This window comes from Ailuropoda melanoleuca, chromosome 3 (genome assembly GCF_002007445.2).
Source record: "Ailuropoda melanoleuca isolate Jingjing chromosome 3, ASM200744v2, whole genome shotgun sequence".
NCBI lineage: Eukaryota > Metazoa > Chordata > Mammalia > Carnivora > Ursidae > Ailuropoda > Ailuropoda melanoleuca.
In genome coordinates this window covers 115,162,234-115,178,601 of record NC_048220.1, presented here as the reverse complement: position 1 = coordinate 115,178,601, position 16,368 = coordinate 115,162,234, and the positions used below count along the sequence as shown (strand labels likewise).

The 16,368-nt window shown below is 40.3% G+C and overlaps 1 protein-coding gene across 1 annotated transcript in view; it reads right to left on the bottom strand.

Moving 5' to 3' along the window:
• Positions 1 to 15,788, bottom strand: part of PLCXD3 (phosphatidylinositol specific phospholipase C X domain containing 3) — a 174,207-nt gene extending 158,419 nt beyond the window's left edge. Inside the window, exon 1 of the mRNA XM_034656965.1 lies at positions 15,432 to 15,788. Within this exon, the coding sequence (XP_034512856.1) occupies positions 15,432 to 15,534 (103 nt within the window). The 5' untranslated portion in view covers positions 15,535 to 15,788. The remainder of the gene's footprint in view (positions 1 to 15,431) is intronic.
• Between the last annotated feature and the right edge of the window lie 580 nt (positions 15,789 to 16,368).

The following is a 16,368-nucleotide window of genomic DNA, read 5'->3' as shown; positions in this document are numbered from 1 at the left end:
AAAGATCCAACAGGATTTACTGTTGGGTGGTTTTAGGGTTTGAGGGGGGAAGAATGAAGAATCATTCCAAGGTTTGAGAAACTGATGGACAGTCATGCAAAATACTTAGATGAGGAAAACTTCATTAGAAACAAACTTGGCAATGGATGGTAAACTCGAGAGTTTTTTTTTAGGTCATGTTAAGTTTGAGATTTCAAATGCAAATGATGGGAAGGCAGTGAGATATTTGAGGATGGAAATCAGCAGAGATGTCTGGCTAATAACATAAACTTAGGAGTCATCCTCACATAGATATTATCTCAAGCCATTGGTTTCTATATTGTCACCTTAGGGAAAAGCATAGTTATAGAAAAAAAGAAAAAGAGATCAAGGCCTAAGGTACTAGGTACTCCAACATTTCCTTAGATGTAAAGAAAAGGATGCATAGCTAGCAAAGATGACCTAAAGGAAATAGCCAGTAAAGTTGAAAAAATAAGATAGTAATAGTGACATCGGCAAGATGGCAGAATTGGAAGCCCCAAACCCTTCTTCCCTCCTTGGAGACACTAACTCAGCAATACATGAGTTAATTCCCTTTGTAAGAAATCCAGACACCAGTTCAGAGGTTCCTACACCCCCACAAGTGCAATACTAGCCATTGAAGCTTGTAGGAAAATTTGTGGCACACTCTTGCCTTAGTCCCTCCCCCAACACAGTACCACATGATTGAGAGTAAACTCCCAGCTTCTCTTTGAAGAGGAGAAGATAAGATTGGACAGTATTTCCAATGTTCTGACTTTGGGGGGTAGGGGCTGCCCCAACAAATGCCTTCTGCCTCATCTGTCTCAGAGCCCTAATGGAAATCCAGCACATTTGAAATGCTTGGGAGCCACTGAGAACAAGAAAGCTGGGTGACTTGTTGCTGCTCCAGAGGACTGGCAATACTACAGACAGAGGCCAGTACAGCTTGTCAGCCTTCCCCTCTGAGGATAAACAAGAGTAGAGCATGTGTCCAGTGTTCTGGCTTTTCAAGGTACTGCCCAAGGAACTGACTGCTGCCTTACTTGCCTCTTGGTGGGACCTGGCACATTCTAGATGCCTGAGAACTGCTGAGAACAAAACAAGGGCTGGGTGGCATGATAACAGACAGGAGAGGAAGTGAGAGATTATGAGATGCTGGCAGAGTGGAGGGGATGGACCAACAAATCCCTCTAATGAAGTATCTACTACAAAGATAAGCCCAGAGAAGATAGTTCCACAAAAAAAAAGTTTAAGAGGCCTCCAGAATCTCTGGCTAGGTTAATTGTACTTTTGATAATGGGCATTCTAATAGGTATTAGGTGATATCTCATTGTGGTTTTGATTTGCATTCCCCTGATGATTAGTGAATTTGCACATGTTTTCATGTACCTGTTGGCCATTTGTATGTTTACTTTGGAAAATGTCTATGCAGGTCTGCTATCCAGTTTTTAATCAGATTGTTTTTTTGCTATTGAGTTATGAGGAGTTCCTTATATTTTGGAAATTAACCCCTTATCAGAGATACAATTTGCAAATATTTTCTCCCATTTTGTTGATTATTTCTTCTGCTGTGCAGAAGCTTTTTAGTTTGACGTAGTCCTACTTTTACTCATTTTTTCTTTTATTTCTTATACTTGTGGTGTCATATTCAAAAAAGTCATTGCCAAAACTACTGTCAAGAAACTTTTTCCATATGTTTTCTTCTAGGAGTGTTACCGTTTCAGTCTTTAATCCACTTTGAGCTAGTTTTTGTGTATGATTAAGATACAGGCCCAATTTCATTCTTTTGCATGCAAATAGCAGTTTTCCCAAAATCATTTATTGAAAAGACTATCCTTTCCATTAATCTGTCTTTTTCAATTTCTTTTATCAATATCTTATAGTTTTCAATGTATAAATCTTTCACCTCTTGGTTTGATTTCTTCCTAAGTATTTTATTGGTGCTTTGTGCTATTATAAATGGGGTTGTTTTTATTATTTCATTCAAAAATTTTGTTGTTAGTGTATAGAAAAGCAACTGATTTTTCCGTGTTGATTTTATAAGTTGCAATTTTACTGAATTTGTTGATTAGTTCTAGCAAGGTTTTAGTTGAGCCCTTAGGATTTTCTATATATAAGAGCAGGTCATCTGCACACAATTTTTCTTCTTCCTTTCTGATTTGGATGCCTTTTATTTCTTTTTACAGCCTAATTGCTATGGGTAGCACTTCCATACTTGGTTCAATAGGAATGGTTAGTATTGGCACCCTTGTTTCTAATTTTAGAGGAAAAGCTTTCAGCTTTCACCACTGAGTATGAAGTTAGCTGTGGTTTTGTTATATATGATCTTTATTTTATATTGAATTATGTTCGTTGCATACCCAATTTGGTGAGAGAATTTATCATGAAATGGCATTGAGTTTGTCAAAGCTTTATCTGCATCTGTTGAGATGATCAGATGATGATGTTTATCCTTGATTCTATTAATGTGGTATATCATATTTATTGATTTGTATATGTTAAACCATCTTTGCATCCCAGGAATAAAATCTATTTGATAATAGTGCATGATCTTTTTAATGTGCTGTTGAAAAAAAGAGACTCACTTTAGATTTAAGGACACAGATAGGCTGAAAATGAAAGGATCAAAAAAGATATTCCATATAAATGGTAACCAAAAGGGAGCAGAGGTAGCCATACTTGCAATAGTGAAAATAGACTTTAAATCAAAAACTATCACAAGAGACAAAGATATTATACAACCACAAAGGGTCAATTCACAAGGAAAATATACAAATTATAATCATACATGTACTTAACACATACCTAATATATGAAACAAACATTGACAAAACTGAGAGGAGAAATAAATAGGAAATTTCAATACTCCACTTTGGAGAATGGATAGAACATCCAGACAGAAGATCAGTAAGGAAATAGAGAATACACATTCTTATTAAGCACACATGGAACATTCTCCAGGAGAGATTACATGTTAGGCCACAAAACAGATCAAAGAATTTAAAAGATTAGAATCACATCAAGTGTTTTTTCTGTCCACAATGGAATAAAACTAGAAATCAGTAGAATGAAACTGAAAAATTCTCAAATACATGGAAACAATATACTCTTTAATAACCAATAAGAAATTTGGTTAATTTGGGTCAAATAAGAAATTAAAAGGGAAATTACAAAATATCTCAGGACAAAGGAAAATGAAGACACCACACCAAAACACACGGGATACATCAAAAGCATTATTAAGAGGAAAATTTATAGCAATAAATTCCTTCATTAATAAAGGAAGTCTTAGGGTGCCTGGGTGGCTCAGGTGGTTAAGCGTCTGACTCTTGATTTCAGCTCAGGTCATTATCTTTGGGTTGTGAGATCAAGCCCCACATGGGGCTCATGTGCTGGGTGTGGAGCCTGCTTAGATTCTCTCTCTCCCTCTGTCCCTCCCCCCCACACACATGTGCTCTCTCACTCTCTCTCTCTCTCTCAAATAAATTAAATGTTAAAAAAAAAAGAAGTCTCAAACAACCTAATTGTAGACCCTCAAGAAACTAAAGAAAAGAACAAATTAAGCCCAAAGTTAGTAGGAGAAAGGAAATAACAAGGATTAGAGAATAATTCAATGAAATTGAGAATAGAAAAATAGAAAACAAAACTAAGGACTGGTTTCTTGAAAATGTAAACAAAACTGACAAGCCTTTAGCAAGACCAAATGATAAAAAAGAGAAGACTTAAACAAATGAAATCAGAAATGAAAAAGGAGACATTACAATTGAGGCCACAGAAATAAAAAGGACTTAAAAAGACTAGTATGAACAATATATACCAAACTGTATAACCTAGAATAAATGGATAAATTCTTAGAAACACACAATTGACCAAGACTGAATCATGAATAGAGAATCTGAACAAATCTATATCTAATAGGAGATCAAATTAGTAGTCAAAAACCTCTGAACAAAGAAAAGCCAGAGATCAGATTGCTTCACTGCTGAATTCTACAAAACATTTAAAGAATTAACACCAACCTTTCTTAAACTCTTTCAAAAAATCAGAGGAACTAACACTTCCAAACTCATTTTGTGAGCCCGGATTTACTCTGATGTCAAAGCCAGACAAAAATACTACAAGATAATAAAACTACAGGCCAATATCCCTAATGAGTTAAAGAATTCCTCAATAAAATAGTAGCAAACCAGATTCAACGGCACATTAAAAGGATCATACACCACAACCAAGTGAGATTTAACCCAAGAGTGCAAGGATAGTTCAATATTAAAAAAAAAAAATCAATGTGATACATCACATTAACAGAATAAAAGATAAAAAGTACATGATCATTTTAACAGAAGCAGAAAAAGCACTTGACGAAAACTCAAAACCCTTTCATGTTAAAAATACTCAGCAGACTGGGAATAGAAGGAAATGACTTTAACATTAAAAAGGTCAGATATGAAATGTCCATGATAATATCATACTCAAAGCTAAAAGTTCTTAGGAACAAAGCAAGTATGCCCACTCTTACGGTTTCTATTCAACATAGTACTGGACCGAGACACAGCAATTAAGCAAGAAAAATAAGACATTCAAATAGGAAAGAAAGAACTAAAATGATTTCAGCTTGAAGATAATATGACCTAATATGTAGAAAACCCTAAAGATTACACACACACACACACACACACACACACACACACACACACACACTGTTTGAATAAATGCAGTAAGTAAAGTGGCAGGATACAAAAATCAATACACAAAAATCAGTCTCACTTCTGTATCTAAAAATAAACTATCCAAAAAGGAAATTAACAATCCCATATAACAGCATTTAAAGAAATAAAACATTTAGTAATAAACTTAACCAAGGAGGTAAAATATTTGTACTCAGAACACTGTGAAACATTTGTGAAACAGACTGAAGATTCACATAAATGTAAAGATATCCCCTGTTCATGGATGGAAGACAATATTATAATGTCCTAACTATCCAAATTGATCCACAGATTCAATGTGATCTCCATCAAAATCCCAATGATTTTTTTAATAGAAATAGAAAAAACAACTCTAAAATTCACATGAAACCACACACACACAAAAACCCAAAGAGCAAAAATAATCTTGAGAAAAAAGAACAAAGCTGGAGGACTCACTTCATGTTTTAAGACATATTACAAAGCTACAGTAAGCAAAACAGTATGGTACTAGCATAAGGACAGACACATAGATCACCAGAACAAAATGGAGAGCCCAGAAATAAACCTACACATTTACAGTCTCCTGACCTTTGACAAGGTTGCCAAAAACATAAAATGATGAAAGGATAGGCTTTTCAATAACTGTGTTGGGAAAACTGGATATCTACATTCAAAAGAATGAAATTGGACCCTTAACACCATACACAAAAATTAATTCAAAGGAATTAAAGATTTAAACATAAGACCTGAAACACTAAAGCTCTTAGATTTCTGGACATTGGTCTTGGCAATAATTTCTGGTATAGGAGAACAAGAGCACAGACAACAGAAGGAAAATAGAAAAGTGGGACCACAAGCTAAAAAACTTCCACACACAATCAAGCAATCAATAGAGTAAAAAGGAAACCTATGAAATGGGAGAAAATATTTTCAAACCATATATTTGTAAGGGATTAATTTCCAACAAATATAATTAACTCCTACAACCAAATAGCAAAATACCAAATAACTCAATTTAAAAATGGCAGAAGTCTTGAATAGACATTTCTCAAGAAAAGGCATACAAATAGCCAACAGGTATATGAAAAGATGTTCAACATCAGTAATCAAGGAAATTGAAAATCACAACTGCAGTGAGATACTACCTCATACCTATTAGAATGGTCATCATCAAAGGCAATAACAAAAAACAAGTGTTGGTGAAGATGTGGAAAGATTGGAACCCTTGTTTACTACTGATGGGATCGTAAAATGATACAGGTGCTAAGGAAAATAATATGGCAGTTCCTCAAAAAAATAAAAACAGAACTACTATATGACCTTACAATTCCATATTTGGGTATTTACCCAAAAAAACAAACAAACAAAAAAACAAAACCCAAAACTGAAATAAGGATATCAAAGAGCTATTAGCACTCCTATGTCCATTGTACCATTATTCACAACAGCCAAGATATAGAAACAACTTAAATGTTCACCAATAGATGAACAGATACACATAATGTGGAATATACATAATGGAATATTATTCAGCCATGAAGAAGGAAATACAGTCATATGCTACAACATGAATGAACCTTGAGGACATTACGGGAAGTGAATAAGCCAGTTAGAGAAGGACAAATATTACATTCAGTAGTATCTAAAGAAGTTAAACTCATGAAAGCAAAAAGTTGAATGGTGGTTGCCAGAGGCTGGTGGGAGGAGGAAACGAAGAGTTGTTATTTGATGGATATAAAGCTTCAGTCATGCAAGATGACAACATTCTAGAGATATGCTATACAACCTTATACTAATAACTAATAACACTGTATACTTAAAAACAGGGTAAATCTCATGGTAGGTTTTTTAGCACAATATTTTAAAGGGTCATAAAAAGTCAAAGGAAGAACATGTTTAAGAACAGAAATGTAGTCAAACACATCAAATGATGCTGAAAGATCAAATAAGATGATAAAGAATTAACCATTAGCTTAAGCAAAATACAGATCACTAGCAACCTTGATAAAAACAATTTTAGTGCAGTGGTAGGGAAATAATGAGATTAGCATGGGCTAGAGAGAGAAAAGGAAATAGAGGGGATGTTTTTACAAATATCAGAGAGATCTAGTACAGTGGAGAGAAAGGCTGGTATGGCTTTTTTTTTTTTTTTAACAGGGACAATAATATGTTTGTGTACTGACTAAAGTGATCCAGCAGAGGTAGAGAAAAATAATGACAAAAGAGAGAGAGGCAATGAATTTGGGAGTAAACTCTGAGGAGATTTGAGTGGACGGGAGCCAGACCCCAACTAGGGAAGGTGGAGCGGGTCTGGGAATTTCTCTTACATAAAGAAAATGCAGAATATGCAGAAATAGATGCAAGTAAGTTGCTGGGTTAATGGTGGGAAACTGAGGAAGTTCTCTGTATGTATTTTTCTACGTAAATTATAAGGTTAGATCGTAAGTTTAGAGGGAGGGTGGGGAGTGTTGATTTGAGGAGCAAGAAGAGATATGAAATTATCATCTCAGAGAACAGGAAAATGAATTTACTGGCGATGTGCAATAAGATATATGGTCAGAAATTTCTAGTGAGTTGAGGCATCCAGGCTGTGTAATTTTCCCCAGTAACGGTTAGCCACTGAAGTTTTCTGATATTAGAATAGGTGTAAAAAAAAAAAATAGAGATTAATGGAGTTGAAGTTTTTCCAGGTAAGCAGAACAAAAAGAGTGAGATAAGGGAATTAAGGATATTTTCAAGACTGGGACTCTAATGCCAGACCCAAGGAATTTGAGCAGATATAAAGAGAAATAAGGACATGAGGGGGTGATAAGGACTAAACAAAACTTAATTCTGTAGCCTTCCCTTCTAGCAACTTTCAAGTCAGTATTTTTACATCCCCTTGACCACCTTTCCCCACCCTCTCCCCTGGAGAGAAGCCCGGGGCAGGACAGGGCAGGAGTGTGTTTAGAGCTAGCTCTGCTAAAGACAGCTCCGGTCTTACTTCTCTTTCTCCTGCCTCCTCCACAGGGGAATGTGGACTGACACATGCATTGAGATAGGTTCCCATTTGCCCCTTAGGATGCCTCTGAGCGGATCTTCCTCTTCACCACCCACAAGCCAGAGTGGACTTCCAGGAAAGCCTAGCAAGCAACTAAAATTGACATTCATCCTTGTCCACTTTTCTTCATGAAGTAAATTCTCCAAGTGAATCAAGAAGCACAACCATCATTTATAACGTTGACTAAGGATAAACATGGCTGCTTCCTAAAAATGAATTCACAAGAAGAATTCTATGGGAAACGTTGTATTAGCTGGCATTTAAGATACAGTGGTAAGAGAGCTGTCCATTTCCAGGGTCTGTGATGAAATATAGGGACATAACAAGAACACATCTAACGAATCAATGTGCCATCTGTTTCAGTACCTGGTCTCCGGAGGTGACTAATCCTGGCTGCTTCTCAAGAATGTTTAACCATCTCCTTCTGCCCCGCTTCCTGACCCATCTTCCTCTCTTAATAGAGCATAATAAAAGCATATGGCTCTGGCGAAAGCTTCTGGCAGCAAAATTCCGTCTGAAACATGGTAAATTTCTCTCTCACTCTTCCCTGCCTTCTGGAATATATGATTTAGATACTTTTCTGGCTTCCAATCTTCTAAGACGAATCCTAACCTAAGAGAATATATAAGCTTCTTCAGGGTAACAAATGCTTGTGTCTAGAAGTTCCTTGAGTACCCACTAAGATGACATGCTCTCTGGTTTCCCAAAACTAATGCTTTTATGTAAGAGGCAGCATCATTGGTAGTAATAGGCAAAAATTTCTAGATTAGCAGAGCTAACCCCTTTGATCAACAATAGTTAAAATCTGTGCATATATCTGCATGCATGCATGAGATTTAACCTTTTCTTTAAGGCTCAGAGCGCATCTATTACTCTACTATTCTGCTTTCAAACAGTGGAGGTGTTAGCAATTACTTTAGGTATGTCCATTTATTTGGCTCTATTTAGGTTGTCCCAGGCTGCTCACCAGGAACAATACGGACCCCAGCTGCATTCCTACTCTGGACCTGTCTGGAGGTAGGATTAATTAGGTAGCACCCACCAGAGGTCTATTTATTGGGCAGGGGGAAAACAAGTTCCTTGGAAAAGTCAAGTCAATACACACTATATGTAGACACACATGTGCACATAGAGAGTGGGCTAAAATGGAGAATAATTCAGAGTACAGAACAAAGTCTATTCTACATAATATCCTCCATCCAGCCCTCATAAACTCATACCGGAGTCCTAGGGTAAGGGTGCAACAACAAAAGAATCAATATAAATTTAAAAAGCTCTTTTGTGGACATTCATCCTAGACAAAAAGATTGAAGGGTTCTGTCAGTGTTGGCAACCATAGTTCTAGCAGTGATGGCAGACAGGGTCAGCAGAGGTGGGTATCTGGAGCTTCCACAATGCAGAACCCAGCCCTGGGAGCCTTTGACCACGGTGGAATCCAGGACTCTTGTTACACACTGACATCTCAATGTTGGGTCTCTGCAGACATAGCACGGGCCCTGGTGGGACTGCCAGTAGCAGTGGTATTTTAGGTATAAAAATTGTGGAAACACAGTTCCTCTAGATGTCCCATCAGCAAAAGTGACAACTCCTCAAAGCTTCCTCAAAACAGGAAGCAAGAAAAATGGCAGATACCAGGTATGTGGTAGCCCTCCCCAAATCGACTTATAATGCATACTTAAGAATTTGTCCAAAGATTTCTAGAACTACTTGGAAGTCTGTTAAAGAAGTGCTTGGGAAGGGTAAAAATGGACAATTTAACATGATTTTGATTTTACTTTGGGGTGGCAGAGTTTAGGAAAACCTACCTTCTGTGTCTCTGTGTCTTCATTTCTTACCCTTCCCTCACGAATATTCCCTATATTATTGCTGATGTATGGCACTCAACAGTCTCATTCCTCTTCTTTGTAATTCACGCTTTCCATTTTGATTGGGTGGGGATGGAATTAAGTATAAGAAACTCTAAGTAAAGATATAAGACATTTTTGTAAGGGTAAAGTGTGTAAACCTTAACATATAAACATTGTGTTATCCATTTTAGCAAATTGAGGGTTTTTTTTTTTTTTAAGTTAACTGTTTTGGAACACTGATCATGCTTAATAACTAAAATTCAACTAAGTGAGCTATAACCACATTTATGTTTCTATTCCATGTCAACCATGCTTCAAATAAATGAGGCATGGTTTGCAAATACAACCAAGATTGGTCATTTCCTTTTTAATTAAAAAAAGGATCAATTTACTGTTTACCTTTGTTTTTGATGGCTTTCTGATGCTGATTTTGCCTTCATGATACCACTTTTACTCAAGAGCAATATTGAAAAGTTTAGCTTATAGATAAATTGAATGACTCTGTAACCTACAAATACAACAATAGTAGCTGGGCCTTTAACACAACAAAGAATGAGACCAAATGGACAAAGAAGCAACACAGGGATGTTTCCTAAATTGCCATTAGCAACCACTAGCATCACCAAATAGGCTGATTTTAAGTGCTGCTGATGGCTGATAGCAGTACTTTAAGGAAATGAGGGGAAAGGTTTTACATTTATCACAGCAGCCTAATTTGAACACTTAGGTAGCAATTAAGTCACATTTATGTTCAAGGTGCATGATGAACTATAACATGAGTTATTCAGTATGTTCCCAACCTGGGCCATTAGCCTTGAGTCAAATACCCACATTCTGGCTCTAAGCCTGATTATAAATTTGAACACTCATAAATAGACTGCATGGTCCAAAAGAAAGAGCTTAGTCAAAGATGTATATTTAAATTTGGCTCTGCCACTTACATAAAGGATCCCCTTAGAGCTACCCTAAAGCAGTGTTTTTCCAACTTTAAATGTGTATATAAGTCACCTTGGGCTCTTGTTAAATGCTGATTATGATTAAATTGATCTGAAGGGTGGAATCAGAGATACATTTCTACCTCCCCTGGTCCCTGGACCAACTTTGAGTAGCAAGGCCTTGGAGGTTTATTGATAGAACATGTGGAAAACATGTGTGTACATGAGAAACAATGTGTAAGCTGTGAAATGGCATCAGTATCACTTTATATTAATAGGTGGTGATTCAGTTCAACTCCTCAAGAAAAGTCCTAGAATAAATGATGTTCCAGATATTTAATTTTTCCTTCTTGGCAAAATCAAAAACAAAACTGTTACTTGGAAAGGCAACACAAAAAAGGTATCCTAAGCAATTTTGTTACTTTTTGGTTGCTTTCAAAGATTAACTTCTGTATCACCATCCTGACTAAAATGGTGAAAAAAAACCCCAAAACAAAAAACAAAACCCTGCTTTTTAAAAGAAATTTGTACAATTAGACCCAATGGTAGATTTGTCCTTTAGATGGTCTCATCCCAATCAAAATAGAAATAGTAAGTTAGAAGGAAAAGGAAGAAGACAGCTGGCTGCAGAAATACTAGCAAGAAAAAGAAAAGATTGTTGTGAGGAAAGAAATGAAAAACTAATAAAAGCAGACACAAGAACACAGAAATCAGAGCTGTATAATCATCTAGTTTCTTTAAGTAAAACTGCTTTTTCATTGCCGTTGGCATTTTCTTGAAGAAATGAACAAAACTGTCAGGTATAATTATTGATTTCCAAAGCATTTCTGTGTCCCTTATCTAAAGCACAATCAACAATTCCTGTTTAACTGTGGGTTCGAAAACTGACCCCTGTACACAGAGGACATGAAGAGACCAGAGAAAGAAGCAGGCTGCCCCAGACTGGTGGGTGGCAGGTTTAATAAGCAAGGAAACTTACATACGAGGCTTGTTCAGGGTGGCCACAGGAAGAGAAGATCTTCACACCCACCAACTGCGATCTTAAGACTTTATATAGAGGCCTTGCCTGGGTTCAGTCACGTGGACTGCCAGATGGTCTCAGTAAGGAATTACTCTCATAAGGCAGCGTCCTTGAAAGGCCTCCAGCTGTGGGAACAGTGGGTGGAATGCAGGTTCTAAGGATAGGGGAGGGGGTGAGGGGCCTCTGATTGCTGAAGTCTGTCTTTAGGGTCAGCTGGAGGTCTTGGTCTCTCTATGAACTCCAAGGAAACATACACTCTCTGAGTTCCAATACCACAATATTTTGGCCAATCTTTCATTATTACACGGCCAGTTTGCTGTATTATGCAAAGATTTTCATCACCTATCAGAAAATGTATGGCAGAACCCTCCTGTGGAATAAAAAACCCTTCCTGATCTTTCCAGATTTTGGACAGAATGACTCCCTATCGTAGACCCAGATCACCAACACCTTACCTAGACCAAGCAATAAGCTCGCTTCCTCCCATGATGGAACTCTTTGCCATGGTTCTGGAGGTGCCATGATTATAGGGTTAGAACTCTTCTGCGAAGATGCCAGAAATTCATCAGACTCACTTTCCCCTGAATTTTACCATTTGTCTTCCTGCTTCCATTTCTGTTTATTCTCTCACCTGCCTGTAGTGACAGGAAGCATCACTCATAACCCAAAATGCCAGGATATTGTTTAAGAAACATGTATGAATGAAACTTTAGTTTGGTGGCATCAGAGACTGGAAGAAATGAAGAAGAAAAGGAAAATCTGAGTAACTGTCAATGTAGTCTGACAGCACCAAGCCTTTGTAAAATAAACTGGAAGTAAAACTACTAATACAGATTACTAACTTAATTCGTTAGGTTAGTCAATACCAAATCATGAGGCCATTTAAATGCAAAGCAGCCAGTAAGCGATTTGGTTCTGAAAGCATTCAAGATGCAGACACTTGAGAAATGTTTAGAGAAGCCAGAATGGCACTCCTGGTGGGGAATATCACGCACCTGCAGATTGTTCTTTGCACTAGCCCTGGGTAATCTGGGTCAGCTGCCCCAAGTGGGTGGCCTCGTAATTAAACAGCTCTTCACTCTTTGGTTGCTTCACCTAAGAAAACCTGAACTTTGAGGATGACCGAACAGTCGTTCCCTTCCACAGAAACACTTGTATGGTGCATCAGGAGTGGTTTTAAATGGTGGAGATAATTACTTAATTCAAGCTGTAGCAACTGGCCAAGTAAACATGTAGCAGCCAGGAAGCTATTAGCATGATTTTAAGGCAATTATTCCATTAGTGTTTAATAGTCTCCAATTAGTCTTCTCTATCAAACTTTGAATGTCTTTTTTCCTCCAAAAATTCTCACAGCTGAGTAATGCAGAAAAGTACCAAACCCATGTTTACACCTAGATTTATATATATGGATCCACCAAACTGACTTTACAAAATCATGGGAAAATTCAAGCATGTGGATTTGGTGAGACATGTTTTGTTTTGTTGGGGTTTTTTTCTTCTCAGAAGTACTGGGGATAAGAATGGGAGGCTTTGCAGGGGATTCACTTTGAATATAATATTAAGAAGGGCTGGGAAAGCAGTGAAAATTCCCACTGCATCCAATGCCACAACCCCTCCCGGTATTATACTCAAAGTGGATTCCATGCAGAGCCTCCCAATCTTACCCCAGTGCATCTACTGGAAGACAAGCAGAATACCAAAGTCTCTGACCTCAGGTTTTCACTTTGTCCCATGGGGAAAAAAGGAAAATTGCTCTGTATCCTGCTAATGCCTAGTTCCTAGTCCCCTCACCCTGGTTAGTAGCTGTTGCTACTGAGTCATCCAGATACAAATCCCAATGCATTTCCCTCGAAAATTCCTAAGAGACTTTCCCTAAGGACCACTTTAGAGGTCATATCACTGATCTGATGGTAAATCATTTGCCTTCATTGAGCTACAATTTTTACAACTATGAAATGGAGTTAATAGTACCAGTACTGCCCCCTTGATGAGGTTTGGGGAAGGGTTCTGTGATCTGGTGTACATATTAGGACTTTGAAAAGTGAAAAATTACAGAAATGTAATATAGATTCTGACATAGTATCATACCATCCCTCAGAACTAGCAATGTGAACTTAGGCTTTTTAACTCCCTATGTATCTGGCGAGTCACCTATCAGAAGGCTGGCATCAGAGTCCTTGCTTTTATTACTTTCTATGTGTACGCAAATGCTCAGGTGAGATCTTATGAAAGCAACTGTCTAAAAACCAAATAAAAAGGAAGCAAAGAAGATAGGAACGCCTGTGAAAGTGAGAGTGAAATTTTGCCAACAAAGTTGTGTACTTTCTACTGTCTCCTTCAAAAGAGCAATCCCCAGGCTCACCCAGGTAGCAGGGTAAGTGCACAGTGGAGAAGTTGGTTTGTTCTTTTCCTTGGAGATACCTGGGCTCTTGGGAAGCTACCTCTTGAAGAAGGGCAAAAGGAAACAAACCCTTCCTTCGGGGGCTGGCGCTCACAGTACAGCCAGTGTCTGTCATAGTAGCCAAACATCCACTTGACTAACGACCACTGATTTGAGTTACTGATCAATTCCAGAGCTGCTGATTAGAGCCTGTTGGGATTTTTCAAAGGAACCCTTATCTTCCTTTTTTTTTTTTTTTTTTCTTTCCTCTGTATTATGTCTTCCTCCAGTGGCTGGGAGGGGGCGCTGGATGGGGTAGATCAAGAGGAGACAGACCAGAAGGTTGAACTTGATAACCGAGCTGAGCTCGGGGCAGGGGGTGGACTGACTACCTGTGGGTAAATTGCCCTCTAGCCGGCTCCTGGGAGAATCAGGCATCTGCACCCTCAGCGTAAGTGAAAAGTCAAATTGGTAACGAAGTATGGCCGTGTCCCCAGCTGTCACTGTACTACTCCGCCCTGAAACGTCCCTCTCTCCTGCACACCTGAGCTAGGGGCTATTGCACGCTCCCGCCCCAGAAACCTGCCTAGTCCTCTGATCTGAGCCGCGCGCCATGCTGAAGCCTCTGGATCCCTCGCGTCTCTTCCTCGCTTTGCCCGGACTTCCTTCCTTCTACGCTGTCTGGACACTCGCATACTCCCCTTTCTCCTTTGGTTTGCCTGTCAAGCCCACCCCTCCGCCGCTGCTCAGGCAGGTTCCCCCGCTGGGCTTCGGTCCCGAGCAACAGACGCACGGTCCGCAAGGTTTGCTTTCCTGACCCCGGCGCTGCACGTAGCCAACAGCACTTGAAACAGAATCCAGACGGTGACCACCCCGCCAAGCCCGCCGGGTCCACGCAGACCGGGAAGCGGCGCCCTCGGCCCCTCGCTCCCTTCAGCTCCTGGTCAAGGGCAGAGACCACGCCGCTGCGGGTCCCTGAACTTTCCTCGCTCTTAGGGAAGCGCTTTGTCTCTTTAAAGGAGACTGGGGACGAATATTAATGACTCGGGTAGGTTCTAACCGAGAGATCTACCAAATCCGCTCCATCCCTGACAGGGATGGAGTCGGAGGTCCACGAGCCGAAGCCGAGCCCTCAGGACACCAGCTCGCGCTCACCGCGCTCTGTCACCCCACAAACCCAGAAATCGGCCCTGCACCCCCAAGTCTGCGAGGAAACCGTAGGAGGGGGCGCAAGGCGGATCCTAGAGCCGAGGCTTCCCCCTGCCCCAGCCCTCTCGCACAGCCTCCCTGCTTCCAAAGCCCAGGGCAACGGCAGTCACCTTGACTCGCCGCGCCACGGTCCCCAGAGGTTCTCAAAACGCCAGAGGCCCGAGGTTCCCCGGCACGCGCTCGCCTGGCCGGAGAGCCACCCCTGGGGACGAGTTTCCCTCCCTCGGGCAGCGTGGCAAGTTACCGCTTCGGGGCAGATACTGCAGGGCGGGGCAGGCGGGGCTCCCCGTCGGCAGCCTCCGCGTGCCTACCTGGGATGGCTAAATTGGTGAGGGGGATGCTGTGGATGCTCTCCGGAAGAGTTGCCATCCAGTCGGCGAATTTCAGCTCGTTCTTCCCCTGAGACGAGGCCATCGTGCCGGTCGGCGTGCCGCGCGCTGGTCCCCGCACTCCTCGGCAGGCTGGCAGGCTGCTGCCGCTAATCCGATGTTTGCTCCGGCCCCGCTAGAGTTTACACTCCGCTCTGCGCCACACCCACAGGATGGCGCAGACACATGCTAATTTTAATAATTATTCAAAACACCCCATGCTCCCCTAGTGCCTCCGCCAGACTCCGCTGGAGCTTTTGTTCCTGACGTCCGCGCTCGGCTTTCTCCTCTCTCCCCTCCCTCTTCGCCTCCCCCCTCCCATCTTATCCCTCCTATGCGTCTCTGCCTTTTCTCGCCATTCTGCAGCTTTCCTTGTCTTCTTTTTAACTTGGTTCACCCTGCTGCTTTGCCCATGGTTTTGCTCGGCCCTTTGATGTGACTTCCCGGTCCTGTTTGTACGAAAGACAGTCTTGTGGTTGAACCTAAAATCCTAGTAGACTTGGGTTGCTATTCCCTTCCCCGGGGAGCAGACTCTCATACTGGCTTTCAGGACTTTCCATTTCTACCAAAGAGCTTTCCTTTTTGTAAACTACAACAGGTTGTGCCTCTCCTCGGCCAGAGCCCACAGCCCTACTTACAACAAAATGGTGGTCTTTAACCACCACTTCGCCTAATTTTTGGAGTAGTTGACAAGTGTGCTGTCGGTAAAGAGCAGTAAATTCTAGTGGTTCCTACTTAATCCCTGGTATCCTGTTCTAGACATATCAAGGTAAAGAAGCACTTCAACCCTTTCCTTTCCTGGATCGTGAGAAATCAGTTATTGCTAAGGAGAGAGCTGCCTGTGTCCTCTCTGTGTTGTTTTCATGGCACTTAGGACAAG